At 34.2% G+C, this 12,652-nt stretch overlaps 1 protein-coding gene across 4 annotated transcripts in view; it reads right to left on the bottom strand.

Annotated features, from left to right (window-relative positions):
- Positions 1-12,652, bottom strand: part of ZDHHC21 (zinc finger DHHC-type palmitoyltransferase 21) — a 62,260-nt gene that overhangs the window by 26,920 nt on the left and 22,688 nt on the right. For all 4 annotated transcript variants that reach the window (XM_038552417.1, XM_038552418.1, XM_038552415.1 and 1 more), the window contains exon 6: positions 10,432-10,570. In XM_038552417.1, the coding sequence (XP_038408345.1) occupies positions 10,432-10,570 (139 nt within the window). The remainder of the gene's footprint in view (positions 1-10,431; positions 10,571-12,652) is intronic.

A 12,652-nucleotide genomic window follows, 5' to 3' on the forward strand; every position in this document is an offset into this window, starting at 1 on the left:
TCCGATTCTTAGTCACCTTCTCTGTACAATAGAACCATAATACTTATCCTCTCAGAGATACTTTAAATGACTTGACATTTTCTACTAATCAAATGCTTACAGATCCAAAATAACCAAACGTAAAATTTATGAAAAATATGACTAATGATATATTCATTATCCATGAATAATAAATTTCTAAAAGCATTCTAAGTAAAATGATACCTTCCTCCATATTTAATTATAAAGCTATAATTTTCTAATTTTGCTTTTGGTAAGCTAGCATACAACAAAATGAAATACATTATTATAATTTAATAATATACCAAATGACTAGGCACTTGCTTTTAAATATTTAAAATAACTATGTGGGAAGTAGTCAAATATGGACCTTGGTCAAAGAAAATTCAGTTTCTTTAATATTCATTTATTTTATTCATTTAAAATGCCAAATCATTGCCAATCTACATGTCTTGAAATCTTTAAAATGACTTCATCCCAATTAACTACTTAAAGTAAGACATTAGTCTCAAGAGGGGTTTTAAAAAATAAAATTTAGCATTATATTGGCATGATAAATATAAATGATGCTCAAACTAATTTAACATCTAACATTTGAAAAACTTATCCAAATATCTCAAAGCTTATGATTTTTATTGATCTTGGATTCTGTGATTCTAACAAAAAATGCTTAAGTCATCCTTATCTATTTAGAAAGATACCTATCATTTAAGTTTCTGCAGTTTTTCCATTTACGTATTTTTGTTTTAATACTGAGAATTTTGGGATCCCTGGGTGGCGCAGCGGTTTGGCGCCTGCCTTTGGCCCAGGGCGCGATCCTGGAGACCCGGGATCGAATCCCACGTCGGGCTCTCGGTGCATGGAGCCTGCTTCTCCCTCTGCCTGTGTCTCCACCTCTCTCTCTCTCTCTGTGACTATCATAGATAAATAAAAATTAAAAAAAAAAATACTGAGAATTTTGAGATTATTTTAGTGACTGTCTACAAAGAAGACAGTAATACTTATTTTAGAGTTGTAGGCTTTCATTAGTATAAAACTTAGAATATATATCAATAATTACAGCGTTAAAATATATCCTTATTTGAGGCATTGATTCCTGGTGAATAAATTCCTTATCTCCTATACCTCCTTCCCTCATTAAAGGATATTTGAAATATTTCCTCAAAGCTTTACATAGTAAAAACATATAAATCCTTGAAAGTTCATGATAGGTGGACATTTTAAAAGTAAAGGAAGAGAAGAAATTTAAAAAGTATTAAGTTACTCTAAAAAAAAACACCTGGGCAACTGCAAAGCAGTTAAAACAACCCAGCACAGAAAGAATTTCCTGACAAGAGGAAGCTAAGAGAAGAGGAATGGAAGAATCAGGGTCTTAAGCCCTTCACTTCCCAGAATTTGCAAAACAGCTTGCTTTCTCTCTCAACTCTCTCTTCCTTGAGCTTAACCAAAATGTACCAGTTTTCTACTGAATACAGGTTGAGTGCCATTACAACAAAGTTTAAATGGTAATCCATTTCTTCTATTGTTTAATGAATAAACACTCTTACCTTAAAAACAAACAAATAAACAAAAGAAACAAAAACCTAGTGAAGAGCTGTTAACACTTTCTTTTCCCAACCAGAAAACTAGTACTTGGCTTTAAAACTTGGCTACAAAAAATACTATGCTGCCATCTACCAACTTGAAAGGGTATAAAAAAAGAACACAGACTAAGCTTTTACTTCCTTTGACTTACAGGAGAATACAGGGTCAAATCCATGGCATCCCATAATTGTGCTAATATCTCCACAAGAAAGATGCATAGTAATCATTAATACATTAATCTCCAAAGATAATTAGGGATATCTGGGGATCTTTATTCCATATCTCAAATATTTGAAAAGGTAACAATGTGAATTAACATGCTGACACTATCTGGCCAGCTTTCCACACAAAGTGAAGAGATGGATATAGTTTTGTTTGGTTGTTTTAGAGAAAAATAAAAAAGAAACAGGCAAAAACCTAGAAAAAAAATTGATGAGCAGAGCTGTTTGGAGAATATTCCACTACAAAATGTTACCTTTTTAAAATGTCAATGGTAATAATGGGGCCTTTTGTACTGAAATTCCTGGTTGTTTTTTTCTACCTTGTTACAAGAAAAAAAATAAAGTGTCATTAAAAGAATTATTATGGTAAAAACAAGGCTCTATTATTTCACCTTAGAAATATTTGCTATAAAAAAAAGAAATATTTGCTATACGGTATATTAGTATTTTAGAAAGTATTTGACCTTAAAATCAATTATTTCAATTATTGCCTCTAACCTTTTGTTGTTCTTTTGCCAACAATGACTTCCTTCATCTCATCTTGTTAATCTCTTACCTATATTAAAAGTCCATCCCAAGCCTCATTTCCTATAACAGTTCTTAAACCCTATAGCCAGAGCAGCACTGTTCTGCACAACTCCACAGGACACCTCTTACTTAGACTAGGACATGAGTGTTGTCTCTTGGAGATGCACAGTTAGGCAACACAGATTAGAATCACTTGGGAAGTGGGGCACCTGGGTGGCTCAGTCGGTTAGGCATCTGACTCTTGGTTTTGGCTCAGGTCCTGATTTCACAGCTCCTAAGACTTAGTGCCACATGCAGCCCTGCGTTCAGCAGGAGTCTGCTTGGACAGTCTCTCCCTCTGCTCCTTCCCAGCTTTTGTGCATGCACACACAAATGCACTCTCTCTTTCTCTAATAAATAAATAAATAAATATATATATAAATAAATAAATAAATCTTTAAAAAGGAAAACGAGTCACGTGGGAAGAAATTTTAAAATGAAATGCTACTGCCAACAACACCTGTGAGGGAAACCATTTTATGAGACTAATCTCAATAAGAACACTACTAAAAGCCACATAAAATCCAATTAATTAATAAACAGCTGACTGAAGACACTGGGAAGTAGCCAAAGTAGTCAAGGCTTAAAGGCCCAAGATCTGAGAGTCTAGAAATGCACTAAGGTGAGTCCTACTGCTTCTTACCTTAAGGTACTTGCCAATTCATAAGCAGTATGAAAGGTCAATCAGAAGCAGAGGCTCAGAGCTGTCTGTAATCTTACAGAGTTGGGGAAAGAACAAGGAAAAGGCATGATCCATAGTAAACACCAAAATTTTTCAGCTGAGAAAATGAAGGGTTACTTCATAAGAGAGAAGGAAAACTGAAAGTAGTCCTTCACAAAGACAAAACCGAGTAATCATAAATCTTTACAAAACTTCAATAAATGTAATAAATGTCATCTTCAAAAGAACTGCTATATTAAGACCAATGTTCTGTTACTCAGCCTTAGAAATATTCATCATACAAACCTTTGGTTGGATCAAGATGAGCCTTCTCTTTATTGCCAATCCAAAAAAAGGAGTAAATCATATAGAAGAAAAAAATCATATAGAAGAAAAAAAATCAACCAGCTCTTCTACAGTTTGTCAAATGCCTGGTATCCCACAAAACTTATCAGATCTGTCAGAAGAAAGGACCAAATATCTGGAAACTAAGGGAGACAGAAAAAAAATTCAACAGAAACAGACCCATAAGTAGATCTCAAAACTGAAATGTCAGACATAGACATTAAAATAACTTTAAAATGTTCAAAACTATAGATGACAAATTAGAATTTCACTAAAGAAATGATCTATGAAAAAGGTTTCAATGAAAATTTTGAAAGTGAAAAATATAACTGAATTAATAACTCAGTAGAAGGGTTTGACAGTAGATTAGACAGATCAGAAGAGCTGATCAAAATAAACCAGAATAAAGGTCAGTAGAACACGTGCTCTGAAGCAGAGAGGAAAAAAAAAAAAAAAAAAAAAAAAAAAACACAGAAAAGACTGTGAAAGGTGTGCAGTGCAGTGAGCTCTCATGTACATAAAATCAGAGTATCAGAAATGCAAAAGAAAAGTTGGGCAAAAGCAGTATTTGAATTAATGGTATAGTATAGGCAAAGAAATAAATGTTTGTAACTTAAGAATGTCATCAAGCCAGAGATTCAAGAAATTATATAAACTCTCTCAAACAGGAAAAATGCAAAGAAACAATGAAGCACATCACAGAACAACTGCTAAGTACAAAGACTGCCCCCTCATCACCCCATAAAGGTGTCCAGTCCAAAGTGGTGATATACAAAGCTCCTGAATTCAACTCTTTTCACAGACACACTGAATCTACTGCTACACATGGAGAGATTCTCTTTGAAAGAAATCTAGAAACTAGATGAGCAATTCCTACTCAACAATATACATCACAACTGTAGAAAATCATCAAATCACAAAGAAAGAGAGCAAGCCTATTAATAATTACCTTAAATGTAAACTGGACTAAATTCTCCAATCAAAAGACAAGAATGGCTGAATGGATTAAAGAAAAAAATCCTCAATACAGTGCCTACAAGTGATTCACTTTGGCTTTAAGGAGACATAAACTGCAAATAAAGAGATGGAAAATGATATTTCATGTAAATGGTAACCAAAAGCAAGCAGATATACTTTTATGTCAGACAACATAGACTTTTTTAAATAAGATTTTTACGTATTTATTCATGAGAGACAGAAACATAGGCAGAGGGATAAGCAGGCTCCCTGTGGGAAGCCTGATGCGGGACTCAATCTCAGGGACCTGGGATCACAACCTGAGCCAAAGGCAGATGCTCAACCACTGAGCAACCCAGGTGCCTTATGGACAAAATAGATTTAAGTCAAAGACTGTAAATAAGAGACAAGGAAGACCGACATAATGATAAAGGGATTAATCCAACAAAAGGACATAATATTTGTAAATATTTATGCACACAATATAGAGCCACTTAAACACAACATAACACAAATATTAACAGACCTGAAGAGAGAAACAAAGAACAATACAATAATGGCAGGGGCTTCAATACTTGAGTTTCAACAATGGATAGATCATCCAGAAGAAAATTAACAGGGAAACATTGGACTTAAACTGTACACATTAGATCATCCCATCCAACAGTAGCAGAATGTACACTCTTCTCAAGCATACACAGAACACTCTCTAGGACAGATCATATGTTTAGGCCACAAAACAAGTCTTAATAAATTTAAGATGACTGAAATCATATCAAGCATCTTTTCCAACCACAATGGTATGAGACTAGAAATCAGTTATAAGAAAAAAAAAAAAGGAAAATTCACAAATACGTGGAGCTGAAACAATCTCTACTGAACAACCAACTTCTTGTTCAGAGAAGAAGTCAAAACAAATAAAAAAATATCTTGAGGCAAATGGAAACTGGACACACTACAACTTAGGAGATGCAGCAAAAGTGGTTCTGAGAGAAGTTCATAGCAACAAATGCCTACTTTAGGAAAAAAGAAATGTCTCAAACCACTTATCTTTATACGGTAAGGAACTAGAAAAAAAAAAAAAAAAAAAAAACAACCAAGCCAAAAGTTAGTAGAAGGAAAGAAATAACAAAGATAAGAGAAAAAAATAAATGAAATAGAGACTAAAAAGACAATAGAAAATATCAAGGAAACTTAAAGGGGATTCTTTGAGAAGATAAACAAAACAGACAAAACTTTAGCTAGACTCACTAAAAAAATAGAGGACAAGGAAAATCAGAAACGAGAGAGGAGACATTACAACTGACACCACACAAACAAAAGGATCATATGACACTACTATAAAAAAATTGTATAGCAACGAATGGGACAACCTAGAAGAAAATGAATAAATTCCTAAAGACATACAACCTATCAGAACTGAATCATAAAGAAATAGAAAGTCTGAACAGACCAATTACTAGGAAGGAAATTGAATCAGTAATAAAAAACCACCCAACAAAGAAAGTCCAGAACAAGAGAGCTTTACTCGAAGAATTAATTCCAACCCTTATTTCAAAATCATTTTACAAGATCTCCATTAATCTGATACCAAAATCAGACATTAGAAGAAAGGAAAATCACAGGATAAAATCCCTGATGAACATAAATGCAAAAATCCTCCACAAAATATTTGCAAACTGAATTCAACAATACATTTAAAAAATCATACACCATGATGAAGTAGGATTTATTCCAGGGATATAAAATGATTTGACATCTGCAAAACAATCAACGTGATACACCACATTAGAATGGGGGGAGAGGAAAAAAAGGAATCATGATCATATCAATAAATGCAGAAAAAGCAATCTATAAAATTCAACATCCATTCACAATAAAAAAAAAGTCTTAAAATTAGGCATAGAAGGAACATATCTCAACAAAATAAATTCCATATATGACAAGCCCAGAGGAATCATACTCTGTAATAAAAAAGCAGAAAGCTTTTCCTGTAAGATCAGGAGTAAGACAAAGATGCCCACTTTCACCACTTTTATTCAACTTAGTACTGCTTGTCAGAGCAATAAGGCAAGAAAAAAAATAAAAGGCATCCAAAATAGAAAAAAAGTAAAACTATCTTTCTTTGCAGATAACATGATATAAACAGAAAACCTAAAGACTCCACCAAAACCTGTTAGAACTAATGAGTGAATTTAGCAAAATTACAGGATACAAAATCAATATACAGATATCAGTAGTGTACCTATAACACTAATAAGAAACTATCAGAAAGGGAATTAAGAAAACAATCCCATTTATAATTGCATCAAAAAATACCTTAGAATAAATTTAACTATTGAAGGGAAAGATCTATACAGTGACAACTATGCCACTGATGAAAGAAATTGAAGAAAACACTATTAAATAGAAAGCTATTCGATGCTCATGGTTTGTAAGAATGAAACATGCTTAAAATGTCCATACTACCCAAGCAAGCTGCAGATTTCAATGCAATCCCTATCAAAATTCCAATGGCATTTTCCTCACAGAAACGGCACAATCCTAAAATTTTTATAGAGTAACAAAAAAAAAAACCCTGAATAATCAACCTTGAGAAAGACAAATAAAGCTGGAGGCATCAGAGTTTTTGCTTTCAAACTATATTAAAAACCTTTAATAATCAAAACAGTATGATAGTGATATAAAAACAGACACATACATCAATGGAACAAAATAGAGAGCCCAGAAATAAACCTATGCATATATGATCAATTAATTTTGACAAGGAATCAAGAAAAATGGAAAAAGGATAGTCTCCTCAGTAAATAGTGTTGGTAAAATGGGACAGCCATATGCAGAGAATGAAAACATACCTTTATCTAATACCATGCAAAAGCACTTTATATCCACTTTTTCTCCTACATTTTTAATCTTTTTTTTTTTGTAGATTTTATTTATTTATTCATGAGAGACACAGAGAGAGAAGGGCAAAGACATAGGCAGAGGGAGAAGCAGGCTCCATGAAGGAAACCCAATGCAGGACTCAATCCTGGAACTCCAGGATCATGCCCTGAGCCAAAGGCAGATGCTCAACTGCTGAGTCACCCAGGTATCCCACATCTTTAATCTCTTAATAGTAAACGTTTGTTTACTATTCTGAGGGCATTTTGTCAACATTCAGTATGCATGTAAATATATACTTAATAAAATATATATTTATAAATACATATATTTCTGAGGATTCAAATACCATCACCTATAATCAGTTTTCCTGTTAAAAAAACAAAAACAAAAACAGGGACACCTGAGTAGCTCAGGGGTTGAGCATCTGCCTTTGGCTCAGTGCATGATCCCGGGGTCCAGGGTCGAGTCCCACATCGGGCTCCTCATGGAGAGCCTGCTTCTCCTTCTGCCTATGTCTCTGCCTCTCTCTGTGTGTCTCTCATGAATAAATAAAATATTTTTTTAAACCCAAAAAACAAAATAGAGTGATCCTTCCTGTAATTGGTAGAATTTTCCCAAAGTTTCTGTCTTTCATTTGGAGATGGAAATCAGTTTGTCTTGAGTACTGAAATTTCTTCAGTCTGTCACCAGTCTCCCAGCAATACCATCCAATAGTCTGTAAAATTTTCATAAAAATTAATAGGCCAGGGACTCCTGGGTGGCTCATTCAGTTGGGCATCCCACTCTTGGTTTTGGCTCAGGTCATAATGTCAGGCTCCACATTCATTCAGTGGGAAGTCTGCTTCTCTCCCTCCCCCACTACCCCTCCTCACCACTTGCACACGTGTGTGCGCGTTCTCTCTCTCTCAAATAAATGTTTAAAAAAACTCAAATGAATGTCTATTCTATATCCGATACTTTTACATGTGTTATCTCATTTAATCTCTTATTATTCACATTTTCCAAAAGAGAACACTGCAATCCAGAATGCTTAAACATGGTGTCAAAGATTATACGTACAATAACAAAAGCCAGGCTTTGATCCTAGGTGTGTCGGTTTACAAAGCCAAGATCATTCTACTACCACGGTTGGCAAACTCAATATAGAGAGTTAATATTTCAGGTTTTTTGGGCCATATGTACCTGTCACAATTACTCAACTCTGTTGTTGTAGCCTAAAAACAACTGCAGACAATATGGGAACAAATCAGAGTAGCTGCGTTTCAGCAAAACTTTATTAATAAAAACAGGTAGAAGGTCAAATTGCCAATCCCTCCACTATACTATAATGCATTTCCTCCTAGGGAACCTCTATTAAGTTTTCATTAACATGACCGAATTTTATCTCTCTCCCTCTCACCTTAAAAAATTATGACCTTAATCTTACTGGGTAACTATTATTTTAATGCTTTTCTTATTAGGCTCAATTACTTGAAACAGGTTACTCTTAGGATATGTTCAACCTTTTACATATTCTAACTATAATGCCAATTATATCAGAAATTAATCTATAAATGAGATGAAACATTTCTAAAACTACAATACTAGCATGCACTAAATTCTCAGTGTGAAAATGTCAAACATCCATATTTAAAGTTCTCCTTTTGAACTCTTTTCACTTATTAGTATCTAATATTAATTGCTCAATCTATATTTAATAAGCATAATCACCACAAGGCCCCACCTAATATACACAGCCAAACAACAATAGCAAATACTCTCTTTTAATTATACAAAATGGTCATATAGAAGGGCACACGGGTGGTGCAGTTAGTTAAGCATCTGAGTCTTGGCTTCAGGTCAGTCAATTCAGATCGTTAAAATGATTTCAGGGTTCTGAGATCAAGCCCTGAATTCGGCTCTATGCTCAGCAAGGAGTCTGCTTGGGACTCTCACTCTCTCTCCTCCCTGTCCCTCCCCCTCACTCATTCTCCCTCTCTCTAAAATAAATCAATAAATCTTTTTTAAAAAGATCATATATATAGAAATGACCTAAAGACACAGAACTTAAAGACCTTATTCTTTAGAAAGACCCTTCTCTCACTTATTCCAAAATTTAGCTATGTGTACCACCACTGAAATTGTTATTTTTAAGATTTAAATGATATAACTAGGAAAGAAAAATTCCCCTTCTCCATGGAGGATTCTGGTCTTTTGTCCCTTTATCCCATCCTACCTTCCTTCCTCACATGCGCAAGTGCATCCTTGTGCATGCTTTCTTTCTGTTCTGCCTGTCTGCCTCCTTCTCTGTCTTACACACACATACACGCACACGGTATCTCAAAAACACAATCCAAGTTATGCACAAAACTAGGCTGGAATATCAACTGCCAAAACACATAAAGTAAGATTCAACAACACAAGATCAGATTCAAATCCCAGCTCTACAACTAAAATCATATGAATAATTACTATCTAGCTTTGTGCCTTCATGATCTACCTATTTAACCTCTATAGTATGTTTGCTCATTTATAAAAATGGGAGGAAAGTGTACCCACCTCATGTGGTTGTTGTATGCATTAAAGTGAGAACTGAAACATGCCCACAAGCATGGTATTAACATTTACATAGTCAAGTACTTAACACATGTTGCTGCTATTACCACCACAATCACTCCTACCATCATCAATCTGGGGCAAGCCTTACTAAGGTCTATTGTTACCCTGTACAAAATGACAAAAGCACAGTTTCCAATGGTATATATAACAACAACTTTTTAAAGGAGCTTGCAAATTCTTTTCATTGTTAAAAGTCCGGGATGGGGGGGGGGGGGGGGGCGGAATCCTTTTTCTTAAAAATGTTCCTTCGAGAACCTTTAAAAAAAATTAAAGCCTATTTTTCTTCCTGAAAGGAAACAAGAAGTTAACATTTTTCAGTTACTCTCTCATCATTGTAGGTATTTTTAAACCAAAACATATACACTGAAAGATCTAATATGTTGCTTTTTAAAGAAAGTCATTGAGCCCTAATAAATAATCAAAAATGGATTTGGTTAAAAGGGAATGTCAGATTAGGGCACTTTCTTAATCCCGATACATTTTAAAATTCACCAAGTTTGGAGTTTATTTTTGTTGTTTTTTTTGTTTTCAATCTTCTGCACTTAAAGGAACTGCATGTTAATAACTGTATACTACAGCCACTCTAAATTAGTGGATATAAATATTTCTTACCAAGTTACGCTTTTTTACTGGAAGAAAGTAATAATAGTGGCAGAAAGAAAACATCAGTGCATAAGAAGTAAGAAGTTCCGTGTAGAAACACAACTGCAGAAAAAGCCAATGATTATCTTCACCGACACAATTGTTAATCCTGAAGAAAAAAGGAAAACAGAAACAGTATTTTAAACTTTAGTAAGACATATCCTCAGGAGTGGTAAAACTGAAAACAAACGCGAACAACTTCACGTATGCTGAACTTCATGGAGATAGGCGAACACTCTTAAACCTATGAGCAAACAGTGCGCAGGAACAGACGTACTATAAATATGCCACCTCACATTTGGAAAGCACTTTCTACTTTACAAAGAAGTCCATGGATATGATCTGCCTTCTACTCACAGCCACCCGGGGTGGCAGGAAGAGCAGATGGCAGTCTCCTTGTTTCATTGGTATGGAAACAGGAACAAAGCAGTGAAGACACTCGCCAGAGGAAGTGATAGTGGCCAAGAGAACAAGAACCTTCTATATATTGCTCTTCTATGACAGCATCCCAGCTGTGGAGAGCAATCAGAATGATTTGAGGTAGGAGGACAGAAACCTGTCACACTGACATTACTGTTAAGCACTCCCGATTTTTACTACTTTTAAAGTCTATCCTGAGGGGCACCTGGGTGGCTCAGTGGTTGAGCATCTGCCTTTGGCTCAGGTCATGATCCAGAATCCTGGGATCAAGTCCTATATGGGGCTCCCCACAGGGAGCCTGCTTCTCCCTCTGCCTATCTCTCTGTGTCTCTCTCTCTCTTCCTAAGTAAATAAAATCGTAAAAAAATAAATTCCATTCTTAGTTGCTCAAAATAAATACACATCCGCAAGTACTTATAAATCCTTAGAGCTACACTTCCACCTTGAAAATAGTGAATAGTAACTAAGAACAGTAATTAATGTCAAAATCCTAAACATTATTCTAAAAAAGGTTACACAATTGAGTTTTTCAGTGTGGTTACCACTTGCCTAATAATATATGTTTCACCTAGCCTTTTTTTAAAAAAAATCTATTATAAACAGATCACTCAGGTTTAGATAATTACTTGAGAATTAATCTGTTTAACTTCAAGGCACATTTTTTTTAAACATCAACTATATATTATACACTATACTATCCTATTGATGGACTTAGACAATTTTAAACTTTTTTATACAGTAACAAAGTGCTTTTATCTAAAATACTTTTATTTTTCCTAATCTTGGGAAATTACCTTCTATTTAAATAATCACCTTATGGTAAAAATCAAATTTTCACTAAAAGCTCGCAAATATTAACTTGTGCTATCAGAGTAAGTTACCAAAAATATGGGAAACTCTAAATTGATCAGCATCATCAGGCAAAACTAAACTCCAACCTTGAGTCAACTATAGATAAATGCAGTTATAAATTTAAGAAGCCCATTATGCAGTTAACTTTGTATATATGCATGTATGTGTGTACAAACATAAATATATATGTATTTAGATATATTTACAAAGTGCTACACTATACTAGTTTAAATATTTATACAGAGATCCCATGCTAGGAAAACAGAATTAAATACAATATCTTGTTCACAGATTTTTGTGACAGCTTTGAAATGAGATACAATGCAGAATTCTCACAGCATTTGTTTTTAAAATTCTATTTCTCAACTGAACTGTTTTTAAAAATATTACAAGAGAGCCCCCTATTGGCCAAAAATGTTGGCAGTTCAGCAGAATCAGCTAACTACCACTTATACACACTCAGCTTGCATGTAATCTTAATACTTGTGTCCAATACATAATATTGAAAAAAGTTTACAGGGGGAGAAATGAGGTTATCAGCATTTCTGAAATGTGTTATTCTTTAATTAAACAATTGTAAAGGGAAATACAAACAATGCAATGTATACGGTTTATTACAGTTAGAAATAATAACAGCTACTATTTAAATACTTTCTATGTGTAAGATGCTACACTAGATGCTTTACATACACTGCTTCATTTATACAACCATCTTAGTTCTTTTGTACATGTGGATGCATCTAAGTGTCAGTTTTCTGCTTGAATATCTCCTTATTAGAAAAGACAGGATCTATGTGCAAAAATGACTTTGGCAGCTGATAGAACCTGACAGAATAAAGGTATCCTTACTGAAGGAATTTTAAAAACTGCATGACTTTAATATAACTTTAATTTTAATCTGATAAGTACTGTGATTTAT

The sequence above is a fragment of the Canis lupus genome, chromosome 11 (genome assembly GCF_011100685.1).
Source record: "Canis lupus familiaris isolate Mischka breed German Shepherd chromosome 11, alternate assembly UU_Cfam_GSD_1.0, whole genome shotgun sequence".
Taxonomy (NCBI): domain Eukaryota; kingdom Metazoa; phylum Chordata; class Mammalia; order Carnivora; family Canidae; genus Canis; species Canis lupus.